Raw genomic sequence first — 13,403 nt, forward strand, 5'->3', positions numbered from 1 at the left:
CTGAGAGAGAAAAACCTACAGCCAAGAATACTCTACCCAGCAAGAATCTCATTCAGATTTGAGGGAGAAATCAAAAGCTTTCCAGACAAGCAAAAGTTAAGAGAATTCAGCACCACCAAACCAGCCTTACAACAATTGCTAAAGAACTTTTCTAAGCAGGAAAAAAAAGAGAATGAAAAGACCTATAAAAACAAACTGAAAACAATTAAGAAAATGGTAATAAGAACATACATGTCAATAATCACCTTAAATGTTAATGGATTAAAAGCTCCAACCAACAGACACAGACTGGCTGAATGGATACAAAAACAAGACCCTTCTATATGCTGCCTACAAGAAACCCACTTCACACCAAGGGACACATATAGACTGAAAGCAAGGGGATGGAAAAAGATATTCCATGCAAATGGAAACCAAAAGAAAGCTGGAGTAGCAATACTCATATCAAACACATTAGACTTTAAAGTAAAGACTATTACAAGAGACAAGGAAGGACACTACATAATCATCAAGGGATCAATCCAAGAAGAAGAGATAACAATTGTAAATATTTCTGCACCCAACATAGGAGCACCTCAACACATAAGGCAAATGCTAACAGCCATAAAAGCTGAAATTGACAGTAATACAATAATAGTAGGAGACTTTAATACCCCACTTACATCAATGGACAGATCATCCAAACAGAAAATAAATAAGGACACACAAGCTTTAAATGACACATTAGACCATCTCGACTTCATTGATATTTATAGGACATTCCCTCCGAAAACAACAGAATACACGTTCTTCTCAACTGCACACGGAACATTCTCCAACATAGATCACATCTTGGGTCACAAATCAAGCCTGGGTATATTCAAAAAATTGAAATCATATCAAGCATTTTCTCTGACCACAATGCCTTGATACTAGATATCAATTACAGGGGAAAAAATGCAAAAAATACAAACACATGGAGGCTAAACAAAACACTCTGAAACAACCAAGAAATCACTAAAGAAATCAAAGAGGAAATCAAAAAATACCTAGAAACAAATGACAATGAAAACATAACAACCCAAAACTTATGGGATGCAGCAAAAGCAGTTCTAAGAGGGAAGTTTATAGCAATACAGTCCTACCTCAAGAAACAAGAAAAATATCGAAGAAACAATCTAACCTTATACCTAAAACAATTAGAGAAAGAAGAACAAAGAAACCACAAAGTGAGCAGAAGGAAAGAAATCATAAAGATCAGATCAGAAATAAGTGAAAAAGAAAGGAAGGAAACAATAGCAAAGATCAATAAAACTAAAAGCTGATTCTTTGAGAAGATAAACAAAATTGATAAACCATTAGCCAGACTCACCAGGAAAAAAAGGGAGAAGATGCAAATCAACAGAATTAGAAATGAAAAAGGAGAAGTAATAATGGACACCACAGAAATACAAAAGATCATGAGAGACTACTACAAGCAACTATATGCCAATGAATTGGATAACCTGGAAGAAATGGATACACTTGTAGAAAAGTACAATCTTCCAAAACTGAATCAGGATGAAATAGAATATATGAACAGACCAATCAAAAGTATGGAAATTGAGACTGTGATTAAAAATCTCCCAACAAACAAAAGCCCAGGGCCAGATGCATTCACAAGCAAATTCTATCAAACATTTAGAGAAGAGCTAACACCTATCCTTCTCAAACTCTTCCAAATTATAGCAGAAGGAGGCACACTCTCAAACTCATTCTACAAGGCCACCATCACCCTGATACCAAAACCAGGCAAAGATGCCACAAAGAAAAGAACATTAAAGGCTAATAACCCTGATGAATATAGATGCAAAAATCCTCAACAAAATACTAGCTAACAGAATCCAACAGCACATTAAAAAGATCATACACCATGATCAAGTGAGGTTTATCCCTGTAATGCAAGGATTCTTCAATATACACAAATCAATCAATGTGACACACCATATTAACAAACTGAAAGATAAAAACCATATGATAATCTCAGTAGATGCAGAAAAAGCTTTTGACAGAATTTAACAACGATTTATGATAAAAACTCTCCAGAAAATGGGCATAGAAGGAAATTACCTCAACATAATAAAACCATGTATGAGAAACCAACAGCCAACATCGTCCTAAATGGTGAAAAACTGAAAGCATTCCCTCTAAGGACAGGAACAAGACAAGGGTTTCCACTCTCACCATTATTATTCAACATAGTTTTAGAAGTTTTAGCCACAGCAGTCAGAGAAGAAAATGAAATAAAAGGAATCCAAATTGGAAAAGAAGAAGTAAAATTGTCACTCTTTGCAAATGACATGATAATATACATAGAGAACCTTAAGGAAGCTACCAGAAAACTGCAAGCATCAATCAATGAATTTAGTAAAGTATCAGGATACAAAATTAATGCACAGAAATCTCTTGCATTCCTATACACTAACAATGAAAGGTCAGAAAGAGAAATTAAGGAAACACCCATTTACCATTGCAACAACAAAAAAAAGAAAATACCTAGGAATAAACCTGCCTAAGGAGGCAAAAGACCTGTATGCAGAAAACTATAAGACACTGATGAAAGGAATCAAAGACAATAAAAACAGATGAAGGGCCATACCATGTTCTTGGTTTGGAAGAATCAATATTGTGAAAATGACTATCCTACCCAAAGCAATTTACAGATTCAACAGAATCCCTATCAAATTACCAATGGCATTTTTCACAGAACTAGAACAACAGATTCTACGATTTGTATGGAAATGCAAAAGACCCCCAAATAGCCAAAGCAATCATGAGAAGGAAAGATGAAGCTGGAGGAATCAGTCTCCCTGACTTCAGACTATACGACAAGGCTACAGTGTTTAAGACAGTATAGTACTGGCACAAAAATAGAAAGGAAGATCAATGTAACAGAATAGAGAGCCCAGAGATAAACCTATGCACATATGGACACCTTATCTTTGACAAAGGAGGCAAGAATATACAATGGAAAAAAGACAGCCTCTTCAATAAGTGGTGCTAGCAAAATGGGACAGCAACATGTAAAAGAATGAAATTAGAACACTTCCTAACACCATACACAAAAATAAATTCCAAATGGATTAAAGACCTAAATGTAAAGCCAGACACTATAAAACTCCTAGAGGAAAGCATAGGCAGAACTCTCTATGACATACATCAAAGCAAGATCCTTTTGACCCACCTCCTAGAATCACAGAAATAAAATCAAGAATAAATAAATGGGACCTAATGAAACTTAAAAGCTTTTGCACAGCAAAAGAAACCATAAATAAGACAAGAAGGCAACCCTCAAAATGGGAGAAAATACTTGCCAAGGAAACTATGGACAAAGGATTAATCTCCAAAATATACAAGCAGCTCATGCAGCTCAATATCAAAAAAAGCAAATAACCCAATCCACAAATGGGCAGAAGACCTAAATAGACATTTATCCAAAGAAGACATGCAGATGGCTAACAAACACATGAAAAGATGCTCAACATCACTAATCATTAGAGAAGTGCAAATCAAAACCATAATGAGGTATCACCTTACACCAGTCAGAATAGCCATCATCAAAAAATCTAGAAACAACAAATGTTGGAGAGGATGTGGAGAAAAGGGAACCCTCCTGCACTGTTGATGGGACTGTAAATTGATACAGCCATTATGGAAAACAGTGTGAAGGTTCCTTAAAAAACTAAAAATAGAGCTACATATGATCTAGCAATCCCACTACTGGGCATAGACCTGGAAAAAAACCATAATTCAAAAATATACATATACCATAATGTTCATTGCAGCATTATTTACAATAGCCAGGACATGGAAGCAACTGAAATGTCCATCAACAGATGAATGGATAAAGAAGATGTGGCACATATATACAATGGAATATTACTCGGCCATAAAAAGGGATAAAATTGAGATATTTCTAGTGTGGTGGATGGAGCTAGAATCTGTCATACAGAATGAAGTAAATCAGAAAGGGAATAAAAAAATACCATATGCTAACGCATATATATGGAATCTAGACAAATGGTACTGACGAATCTAATGGCAGTGCAGAAATAGAGATGCAGACGTAGAGAAGGGACTTGAGGACACCAGGGGGAGGGGAAGCTGGGACGAAGTGAAAGAGTAGCATTGACATATACACACTACCAAATGTAAAATAGATGGCTAGTGGGAAGCTACTACAGAGCACAGGGAGATCAGCTTGATGCTTTGTGAAGACCTAAAGGGGTGGGATAGGGAGGTTGGGAGGGAGGCTCAAGAGGGAGGGGATATGGGGATATATGTATACATATAGCTGATTCACTTTGTTGTAAAGCAGAAACTGGCACAACAGTGTAAAGCAATTTTACTCCAATAAACAGCTTAAAAAGAAATTAAGAGTTGGATTTCTGAATATTAATAAAATTAACAAAATTTTAGCTAGATTAAGAAAAAAAGAAGAAAAACTCAAATTAATAAAATCAGAAATGACAGAGAGGACATTACAACTGACTCCACAAAAATAAAAACAATCATAAGAGACTGCTATGAGTAATTATACACCAACAACTTGGATAATCTAGAAAAAATGGAAAATTCTTTATACATAAGACATACCATACCTGAATCGTGAAGAAGTAGAAAATCTTAACACACCAATAACAAGTAAGAATATTGAAATTGAGTCCATAATCAAAATCATTCCAGTAAAGAAAATTCCAAGAACAGATGGTTATACCAGTTAATTCTACCAAACATTTGAAGAAGAATTAACACCAATCCTCAAACTTTTCCAAAAACTGAAAGGCGAGAACAATGCCAAACTCATTTTATAAGGCCAGCATTACTCTGATACCAAAGCCAAATAAGGATACTGAATGCAAAAGCAAACAAAAAATAAAAACAACTACACACTAATCTTGTTTATGATTATAAATGGAAAACTCCTCAGCAAAATACTAGCAAACCAATTTCAAAACCACATCAAAAGGATCATACACCATGATCAAGTGGAATTTATCCCTGGTAATTCACGGATGCTTCAATATATACAAATCAATAAATATGACACACCACGTTTACAAAATGAAGGATAAAAATCACATGATCATCCCAATACATGCAGAAAAAGCATCTGACAAAATTCAACACCCTTTCAAAATGCTCAACAAACTAGGTATAGAAGGAATATACCTCAACATAATAAAGGCCATGTATGACAAACCTACAGCTAACATCTAATCAATGATAAAAAAATTTAAACCTTTTCATCTAAGATCAGGAGCAAGGCAAGGATGCGTGTGTGAATCCAGACACTATCATTTCAATTAAAGAATGTGCTCACCACAGTAGTGTATGAAATAAACTATGTATATACACATATAAAAGAAAAAACATAAAACATGATGTCAAAAAGAACTGTAAATATATTAGAGATCACAACAGAAGACAACGGATTAAAGATGTCTGTAAAAAGCAGAGTTTATCTGTTAGGATTAATGGACCAAGAACAGAAGCCAGCTGTCCAGTATGTAATTATTTATAGTAGCAAGTTATGATATGCCTCAATAGAAGTGTGAATAAATGCATTATTGTATATACACTGCAGTAGTTATAAAGAGTAAACCTGATCTTACGAGTAACATGGAAATACCACCAGGTAAAGCAAGCTACAGAATAAAAACCCTAAGTGTGTGTGTATGCAAATGACTATACACACAAACTCATGGAAAATAAGTTGAGGAATACATTTCTATGGGCAAGAGAGGGGAACTGAGGAAACCGGGGAAGTGAGACTTTACCTTTTGACTCTTTTTTTGTGTTTTAATTTTTATGAGGAAAATATATTCACATATTTTAAAAGATATACAGTTTCAAAAGCAATGTCACATTCTCTTCCTTTTAGGATTTTATGGAAGTCAATTTTTTCTCTTTTCAGACTTAATTTTCCCAGACAAAATAATCCTCATCTTGTAGGCGTGCTTTCACACCTCAGCCTATCGACCATTTAGATTTTTTAATTTATGTGATAGGCTCTTTTACCCAGGAGGATTATGAAGCACTGGAAAGTGCCTAGAGGAACTCAACTGAAATGACAAGCACCATTAATATCTGAGTAATTGGTCTAATTCTACTTTCAGCCTATTTTTTCCTGCCAAACTAGTTTTCTATGGCTTGCAGAGTGAACAGATGTAAAATATATTCATAGTTATATGCATTGATCATTTTTTCAGAAGGGAATAAGCAACACTCTCTGCTATTCATTATTTTCTTTGAACATACTTTCCCTGAAACTGAGGAGTAGCATGACCTTAAAATTCTCAGGGGCCCTCAACAAACCATTACGAAATTTGTCTTCCATGGGCCACACCACCATAAAATTCAAGTTGTATTCTGAAGTGACATTTCACAAAAATATATGTTTCACGGACATATTAAAAATCCAAAGGATACTTTTGAGTAATATATGAGCTTAGCTAGAGTAGACTTGTACATAAAAGGACGAACCTGGGCCTTTAGTGTAATTAGTTTATAGAGGCAGAAGCAAATGTTCTTTACTTTTTCCATTACAAGACACCAATTGACTTCTGGTTGACAAGCTGGCTTTAGTATTGACAGAGCGATTTGAGTTCTGCCCTCTGAATGATACAGGCAGATCTATCTGGAGCTATCCTACACAAGTAAGGGCGGAAGTGAAACTCTCTTAGGAAGACATTGGACAGGGTTAAGTATAGAAACACCAAAGGAGTAATAAGAAACATAGCTGAAACCTAGGGAACCTGGCAGAAACCCAGTGGTTAAATTACCAAGAAAATGAAATTATGTTGTAACATTTCATATTCTCATTATTAAAAATGTCAGAACATCACATTTAGTTTTATGATATTTTCTATTTTTATTGTAGTGATTGAGTGTTCACAAAATTGGACATGTTTTATAGCAATTTCTATATCTTTTACAATAATTAACAGGGTAATATATAACCCCAAGAAAAGGTTGATCATTAAAATACAAGATAGCTCATTCTTAACATGAAGGTTACAAGCAGGAAAAAAAAAATGACATTAAGTTAATCTAGGTTTATTTTATCTTTTCAAGTAACATATTTCTATGATAACATGTTTTAATATTAGTCTCAATCCTCAAATTTATATGTGCATGTAACAGTGTATCTGTATAAATATCTGCACATACCCACCTTGTAATTTCTCTAAAAGATACTGTTTGTACACTTATACATTCACACATAGATGCATGTTTTTATAAGTGAATTTTATCAGTATATTAAATATACTGAAGTAATAGATTCTTAAGAGAAATATAATTGGAACAGATTACTTATAATTCATTTGGTTTACAGCTGCATCACTGACCATGAAGGATATCCTCTGAGGTACCCTTAAAAGATGATCTAGGAAGCTTCTTACTTGACAAAGTGACCTCTCCTGTCTTTGAAGCAATTCTAATTATTTGAAATTTAGGACAAGAGTTTCTTCCCTGTAAATCCCATCTATGTTTTGGCTGTTCCTTATGTAACAGTACATTTAACCATTGAAAAATATAGGCACCAACCCTCCACAAAGTCAAACATCTGCAAACAACTTATAGTCAGCCCTCCTTATACATGGTTCAGTTCCTCAGTATCCACAATTCTACAAATGCAGATTCAATCAACCATAGATCATGTAGTATTGTAGTATTTATTTTTTTAAAAAATTCACATATAAGTGGAACCACGCAGTTCAAACCCATGTTTTCAAGGGTCAACTGTAATTCTCAAAGTAGGGTGACCACATTCCAGTGCATGTACAAAATAATCCATTGGGATAAAGTAAAAAAAAATTCTAATTTACACATATATGTAAAATTTTAATGACAGAGTGGGAATAGCAGAATAAGGACCTCTAAAAAATTTCACCTTAATAAAATAAAAATAACCCTGATAAAAACTGTCAAAATAAACTTGTTCAGAATTATGAAAATTAAACAAAGTCTTGCAGCGATTGGGAGAATTTATTCAAGAAAAAACCTGAATCTCAGTAAGAACAGGAAGATCTTTGGCTTCTAACTTGTTCTATTACCATTTCCCTTTCCCAAGTTGTGTGTTATCCTTGAAATTAAATAACCAGCAATGACTGTGTAAACCAGCAGCTTGGTAACCAATGGAATGAGAACAGGGTTGGAGCTCTTTCAAAGCCACATTTCCAGAGAATTATCATTATTTCACCGGTCTGGTGGTTTCCTGGAATACCTCATTCAGAAGACCTCTCTTTCTTTGACCCAAATCAGAGCTTGCCCAATAAGAACAAATTTTCCCTTGGGAACATTTTTCAGAACTATTCAGTAGCAATGGATTAATATCATAGCTGCCTGGAGGATAAGAAATGGTGTAAACAATACGTTAACCAAAAAGCTTAAAATAAAACTAGGGAATGAGATATTTGTAGGGGGCTTTTTCTTGGGAATCTGAAAGGCCATGTGCCTGTGTAGTACTCTGCTCAAGAAAGACAGGAGAAGTCTGTAAGCTCTCCCTACCGGCTAACCTTAAGGCTCTGCGCAAACAGGAAGTAAACACTGAGGCAATGAAGAAAACTGCCTGGCAAATGGTTTGAGACATGCTTTATCAATACAGAGCTCCTCAGAAAAGAAAAGGAGACTTACCCTTTGCATATATCCAAGGAAATCTCTATTCAATATTAGTTGACCACAAAGCTAACTGAGCTGAGACTTCAGTGGCCACACAAGACAAGGAATGCATACATTACTGAAATAGTTCAGGAAAGTCCATAAACTAGCAACAACAACGAGCAACAATAATAACATACCCTGGAGAGGGGAAAGAATTTGATGTCTAGAGTTGTCACAATATATTATTTAAAAATGTCCAGTTTTCAACAAAAAAAATTAAAAAGCATGCAAAAGAACAAGAAAAGATGGCCCATAGATAGGATTTTAAAAATTAACAGAAACTGTCCCTGAGGAAGACAAGACATTAGACTTACTAGACAAAGACATTAAATCAGCTATATTTAATGTGTTCAAAGAACTATTAGAAACAATGCCCAAAGAACTAAAGGAAAGTATGAAAATACTGTCTCACCAAACATTATATCAAAAAAATATAAATATATATATATAAAGAAAATATTTTAAAAGTCTCAAATGGAAATTCTGTATTTGAAAAGAACAATACCTGATATGAAAAAGTCACTAGAGGGGCTTGACAACAGAATTGAACACGCAGAAGAATCAATGAACTTGATGATGAGTCAACTAAGACTACTGAATAGAGGGGAAAGAATTTAAGAAAACTGAAGAGTCTAAGAGATGTATGTGACATCAACAAGCATACCAACATAGGCAAAAATGGGAGTCCCAGGATAAGAGAAAATGGAGCAGAGTATATCTGGAGAAACAATGGCTGATATCTTTCTCAATTAAAAACAAATACATAAATTTACTCATCTGAGATGCTCAACTAACTCCAAGTAGTATGAAATCAAAGAGATCCTCACAGAGACACCATATAATCAAACTGTTGAAAGATGAATAGGGAATTCTGAAAGTCACAAAAGAGGAGTGACTCATGTACAAGGGATCCTCAATAAGATTAACAGCCAATTTTTCATCAGAACTGTGCAGGCCAGTAGGGAGGGATACAAAAGTTTCAAAGTGTTAAAGAAAAAGACTTTAAATCCAGAATATACATGTAGCAAAACTACCCTTCAAAAATAAAGGAGAAACAAGACATTCTCAGATAAAAGCTAAGAGACTTTGTCACTAGCAGACAACCTACAAGATATACTAAAAGGAATCTATCAGGCTGAAATTAATAGATGCTACACAGTACCTTGAATCATAAAGAATTAAGGGCACTGGTAAAGATAAACACATAGGTAAATCTAAAAGATAGTATAAATGTATTTTCTGGCTTATAACTATTATCTTCTATCTAATTTAAAAGGCAATTGTATAATGCAATAATTATAATTATATATCTGTGTTGATGAGCATATAAGGTATAGACTAGTGATTTATATGATAATAACATCACAAAGGAAGAAGAATAAAATGGAGCTATATAAGACTAAAGCTTTATATGCAATTAAAATTGCATCATTATTAATCTGAACCAGACTGTTATAAATTAGGATGTTAATTGCAACCCTTAGAAAAACAACTAAGAAAATAACTCAAAAATATAGCAAAAAAAATGACAAAAAATTATGTGATGGTTAATTTTATGTCAACTTTTTTGGGCCACAGGTACTCAGATATTTGTTCAAACGTTATTCTGAGTGTTTCTGGGCATGAGGGTGTTTTAAAATGAGATTAACCTTTAAATCATTAGACTAAGTAAAGCAGAATGCCTTGCCTAATGTGAGTGGGGCTCATCCAATCAGGTGAAGGCCTGAATAAAACAAAAAGGCTGACCTTGCCCTGAGTAAGAGAGAATTCTTCCTACCTGATGGCTTTTGGATTCAAACTGAAATGTCAGCTCTTCCTGTGGCTCAAGCTTGCCAGCCTTTGGACCAGAACTCCACCATCAGCTCTCCTTGGTCTCCAGCTTGCCAACTAAGATCTTAGGACTTACCAATTTCCATAACTGTGTGAGTTGTCTCTATAATAAATCACTGAAGAATCCTGACATATAAATTAAAATGGTATGCTAAAAAATACCTATTTAACTCAAAGAAGGCAACAAGGAATTAATAAATGAACAAAAAATAGATATAAGACATGTAGAAACAAAGAAGAAACTGGGAGATAAATTTCCTACCTACCTTATCAGTAATTACATTAAATGTAAATGGATTAAACACTCCAAGTGAAGGACAAAGATTGACAGAATGGGTATAAAATATAATTCAACTACATGCACTTAAGAATAGATATACACTTGAGATTCCAAGTCAGAAGAAGGTGAAATATAAAAGTATAGAAAAATATATACCATGCAAACAGTAACCAAAGGTAGGCTGGAGTAGCTGTAGCAATACAAAACAAAACAGACTTTAAGACCAAAACTGTTACTAGAGACAAAGAAACACATTCCATAATGATAAAAGGATCAATATATAAAAAATATGTAACAATTATAAGCCTACATGCACCTAACAAGAGAGTTACAAAATACACGATGTAAAAACTGACTGAACAGAACATAAATACACTAACCAACAATAATAGTTGGAAACTTCAACACCACAATTGACTAATGGATTGAACAACTAAGCAGAAGGTCATACAGGAAATAGAAGACTTGAACAATACCAACAATACCAACAAACCAACTAGACCTAAGAGACATCTATGGAACACTCCATTTTACAACAGAAGTGTATATATTCTTTTATGATCTAGCAAAGGTTTATCTTTGAAGTTATTCCACTTATGCTTGAGAAGAATGTAGCCATCTATATTTTTTAAAAGACCTCAAACAAATAACCTTCCAACTTAAGAAACTGGAAAAATAAGAGCATACTAAACTCAAAGCTAGCTGAAAGAAAGAAATAATAAAAATTAGAGTAGGCTCTGTGCTCTGAGGGAGGGTCCAAGCCACCCACTGCTGCTGGAGAAGCCCCTTGGGCCATAGTAAGCATTAATAATGTCTTTCATCTTTGAGTGTATCTACAGTCGCTTCAGCAGTGTGCTCCAGTTCCTAGGACTCTACAAGAAATCTGGAAAACTTGTATTCTTAGGTTTGGACAATGCAGGCAAAACCACTCTTCTACACATGCTCAAAGATGACAGATTGGGCCAACATGTTCCAACACTACATCCAACATCAGAAGAGCTGACAATTGCTGGAATAACTTTTACAACTTTTGATTTTGGTGGGCATGAGCAAGCATGTCGGGCTTGGAAAAATTATCTCCCAGCAATTAATGGGATTGTCTTTCTAGTGGACTGTGCAGATCATCCTCAACTCATGGAATCAATGACTGATGAAACAATATCCAATGTGCCAATCCTTATCTTGGGTAACAAAATTGACAGAACAGGTGCAATTAGTGAAGGAAAACTCCGTGAGATATTTGGGCTTTATGGACAGACCACAGGAAAGGGGAATGTGACCCTGAAGGAGCTGAATGCCTGCCCCATGGAAGTGTTCATGTGCAGTGTGCTCAAGAGGCAACACTAAGGCAAGGGCTTTCGCTGGCTCTCCCAGTATATTGACTGATGTTTGGACAGTGAAAATAAAAGTTTTACTTCTCTGGACTGATCCTATTCACAGCTTCCTCATGAACTTTTCTAATAGAACAAGGAAAACTCTCCGACCATGTCTGACGTTGAGAAGCCAAGAGTCTCTGTCAGCTCTCTCATCACCCAGTGGTGACATGTGCTCTTCTCCACACTGTTGGGAGGTAATGCTGCCCCATGTGCTGGTGCAGGTCAGCACCCCAGGACTTGGAAGTGGCAGGATTTGCCAGGTAGAGCTGTGTGCCATCATGGAGCACCTGGGAAGAAAAACACGTCTCACCACTGTGGGTGATTTCAAAAGAAAGTGATTCTGTTTTTTAAAGAAAGTGTTGTTCATGTAATTGGTGACCCTCTTAATAACTTTCTGAGTTCACACACACAAAAAAAATTAGAGTGGGAATAAATGAAACAAATAATAGAAAAGTCAGTTCTTTTAAAAAATTAACAATATTGACAAACATTTGGCTAAACTGAACAAGAAAAAAATGTAGAAGACCCAAATTACTAAAATCAGAAATAAAATAGGGGACATTAATACCTACCTTACAGGAGTAAAAAGGATTACAAGGGAATACCAAGAGCAACTATGTGCCAATAAATTACATTACCTGAATAAAATTTACAAGTTCCCCAAAAGACACAAACTACTGAAACTCACTTAAAAAGAAATGTATCTTTATATATGTAATAATATATCTATAATAAGTAAAAAGATTGAATCAGTAACCAAAAAGCTTCCCACAAAGAAAATCCCAAGATCAGATGACTTCACTGGTGAATTCTAGCAAATGTTTAAGGAATAATTCAAACCAATTCTTCACAACCTCTTCCAAAATATAAAAGAGGAGGAAATACTATTGAATTCACCCCATGAGGCCACTGTTACCCTAATACCAACACTAGACAAGAAAATAAGAAAAAAGTTATTAATATTCCTTATGAATATTATAATTAATCTTCAACAAAATATTAGCAAATTACCAGCATAGCAAAAGGACCAAATGGGATTTATCCAAGGAGTGCAAGGTTGTGCATCAAGATGCAAAATCAATCTGTGTAATACATCATATTAATAGAAAAAAGGACAAAATCCACATATTTCAATAGATGCATAAAAAGCAATGGACAAAACTGAATACCATTTCAAGATAAAAACACTCAACTAACTAGATATAGAAGGGAATTCTGTCAACCTGATAAAA

General features: G+C 34.7%; 1 protein-coding gene across 1 annotated transcript; it reads left to right on the top strand.

Annotated features, from left to right (window-relative positions):
• The first annotated feature begins 11,535 nt into the window (after positions 1-11,535).
• On the top strand, positions 11,536-12,570 carry LOC130842259 (GTP-binding protein SAR1a-like). Its single transcript, XM_057718902.1, has one exon. It carries the CDS (start codon positions 11,606-11,608, stop codon positions 12,140-12,142), a length of 537 nt encoding a protein of 178 aa, XP_057574885.1. The 5' UTR covers positions 11,536-11,605; the 3' UTR covers positions 12,143-12,570.
• The last annotated feature ends 833 nt before the right edge of the window (positions 12,571-13,403 follow it).

The sequence above is a fragment of the Hippopotamus amphibius genome, chromosome X, assembly GCF_030028045.1.
Source record: "Hippopotamus amphibius kiboko isolate mHipAmp2 chromosome X, mHipAmp2.hap2, whole genome shotgun sequence".
In the NCBI taxonomy this organism is placed as follows: domain Eukaryota; kingdom Metazoa; phylum Chordata; class Mammalia; order Artiodactyla; family Hippopotamidae; genus Hippopotamus; species Hippopotamus amphibius.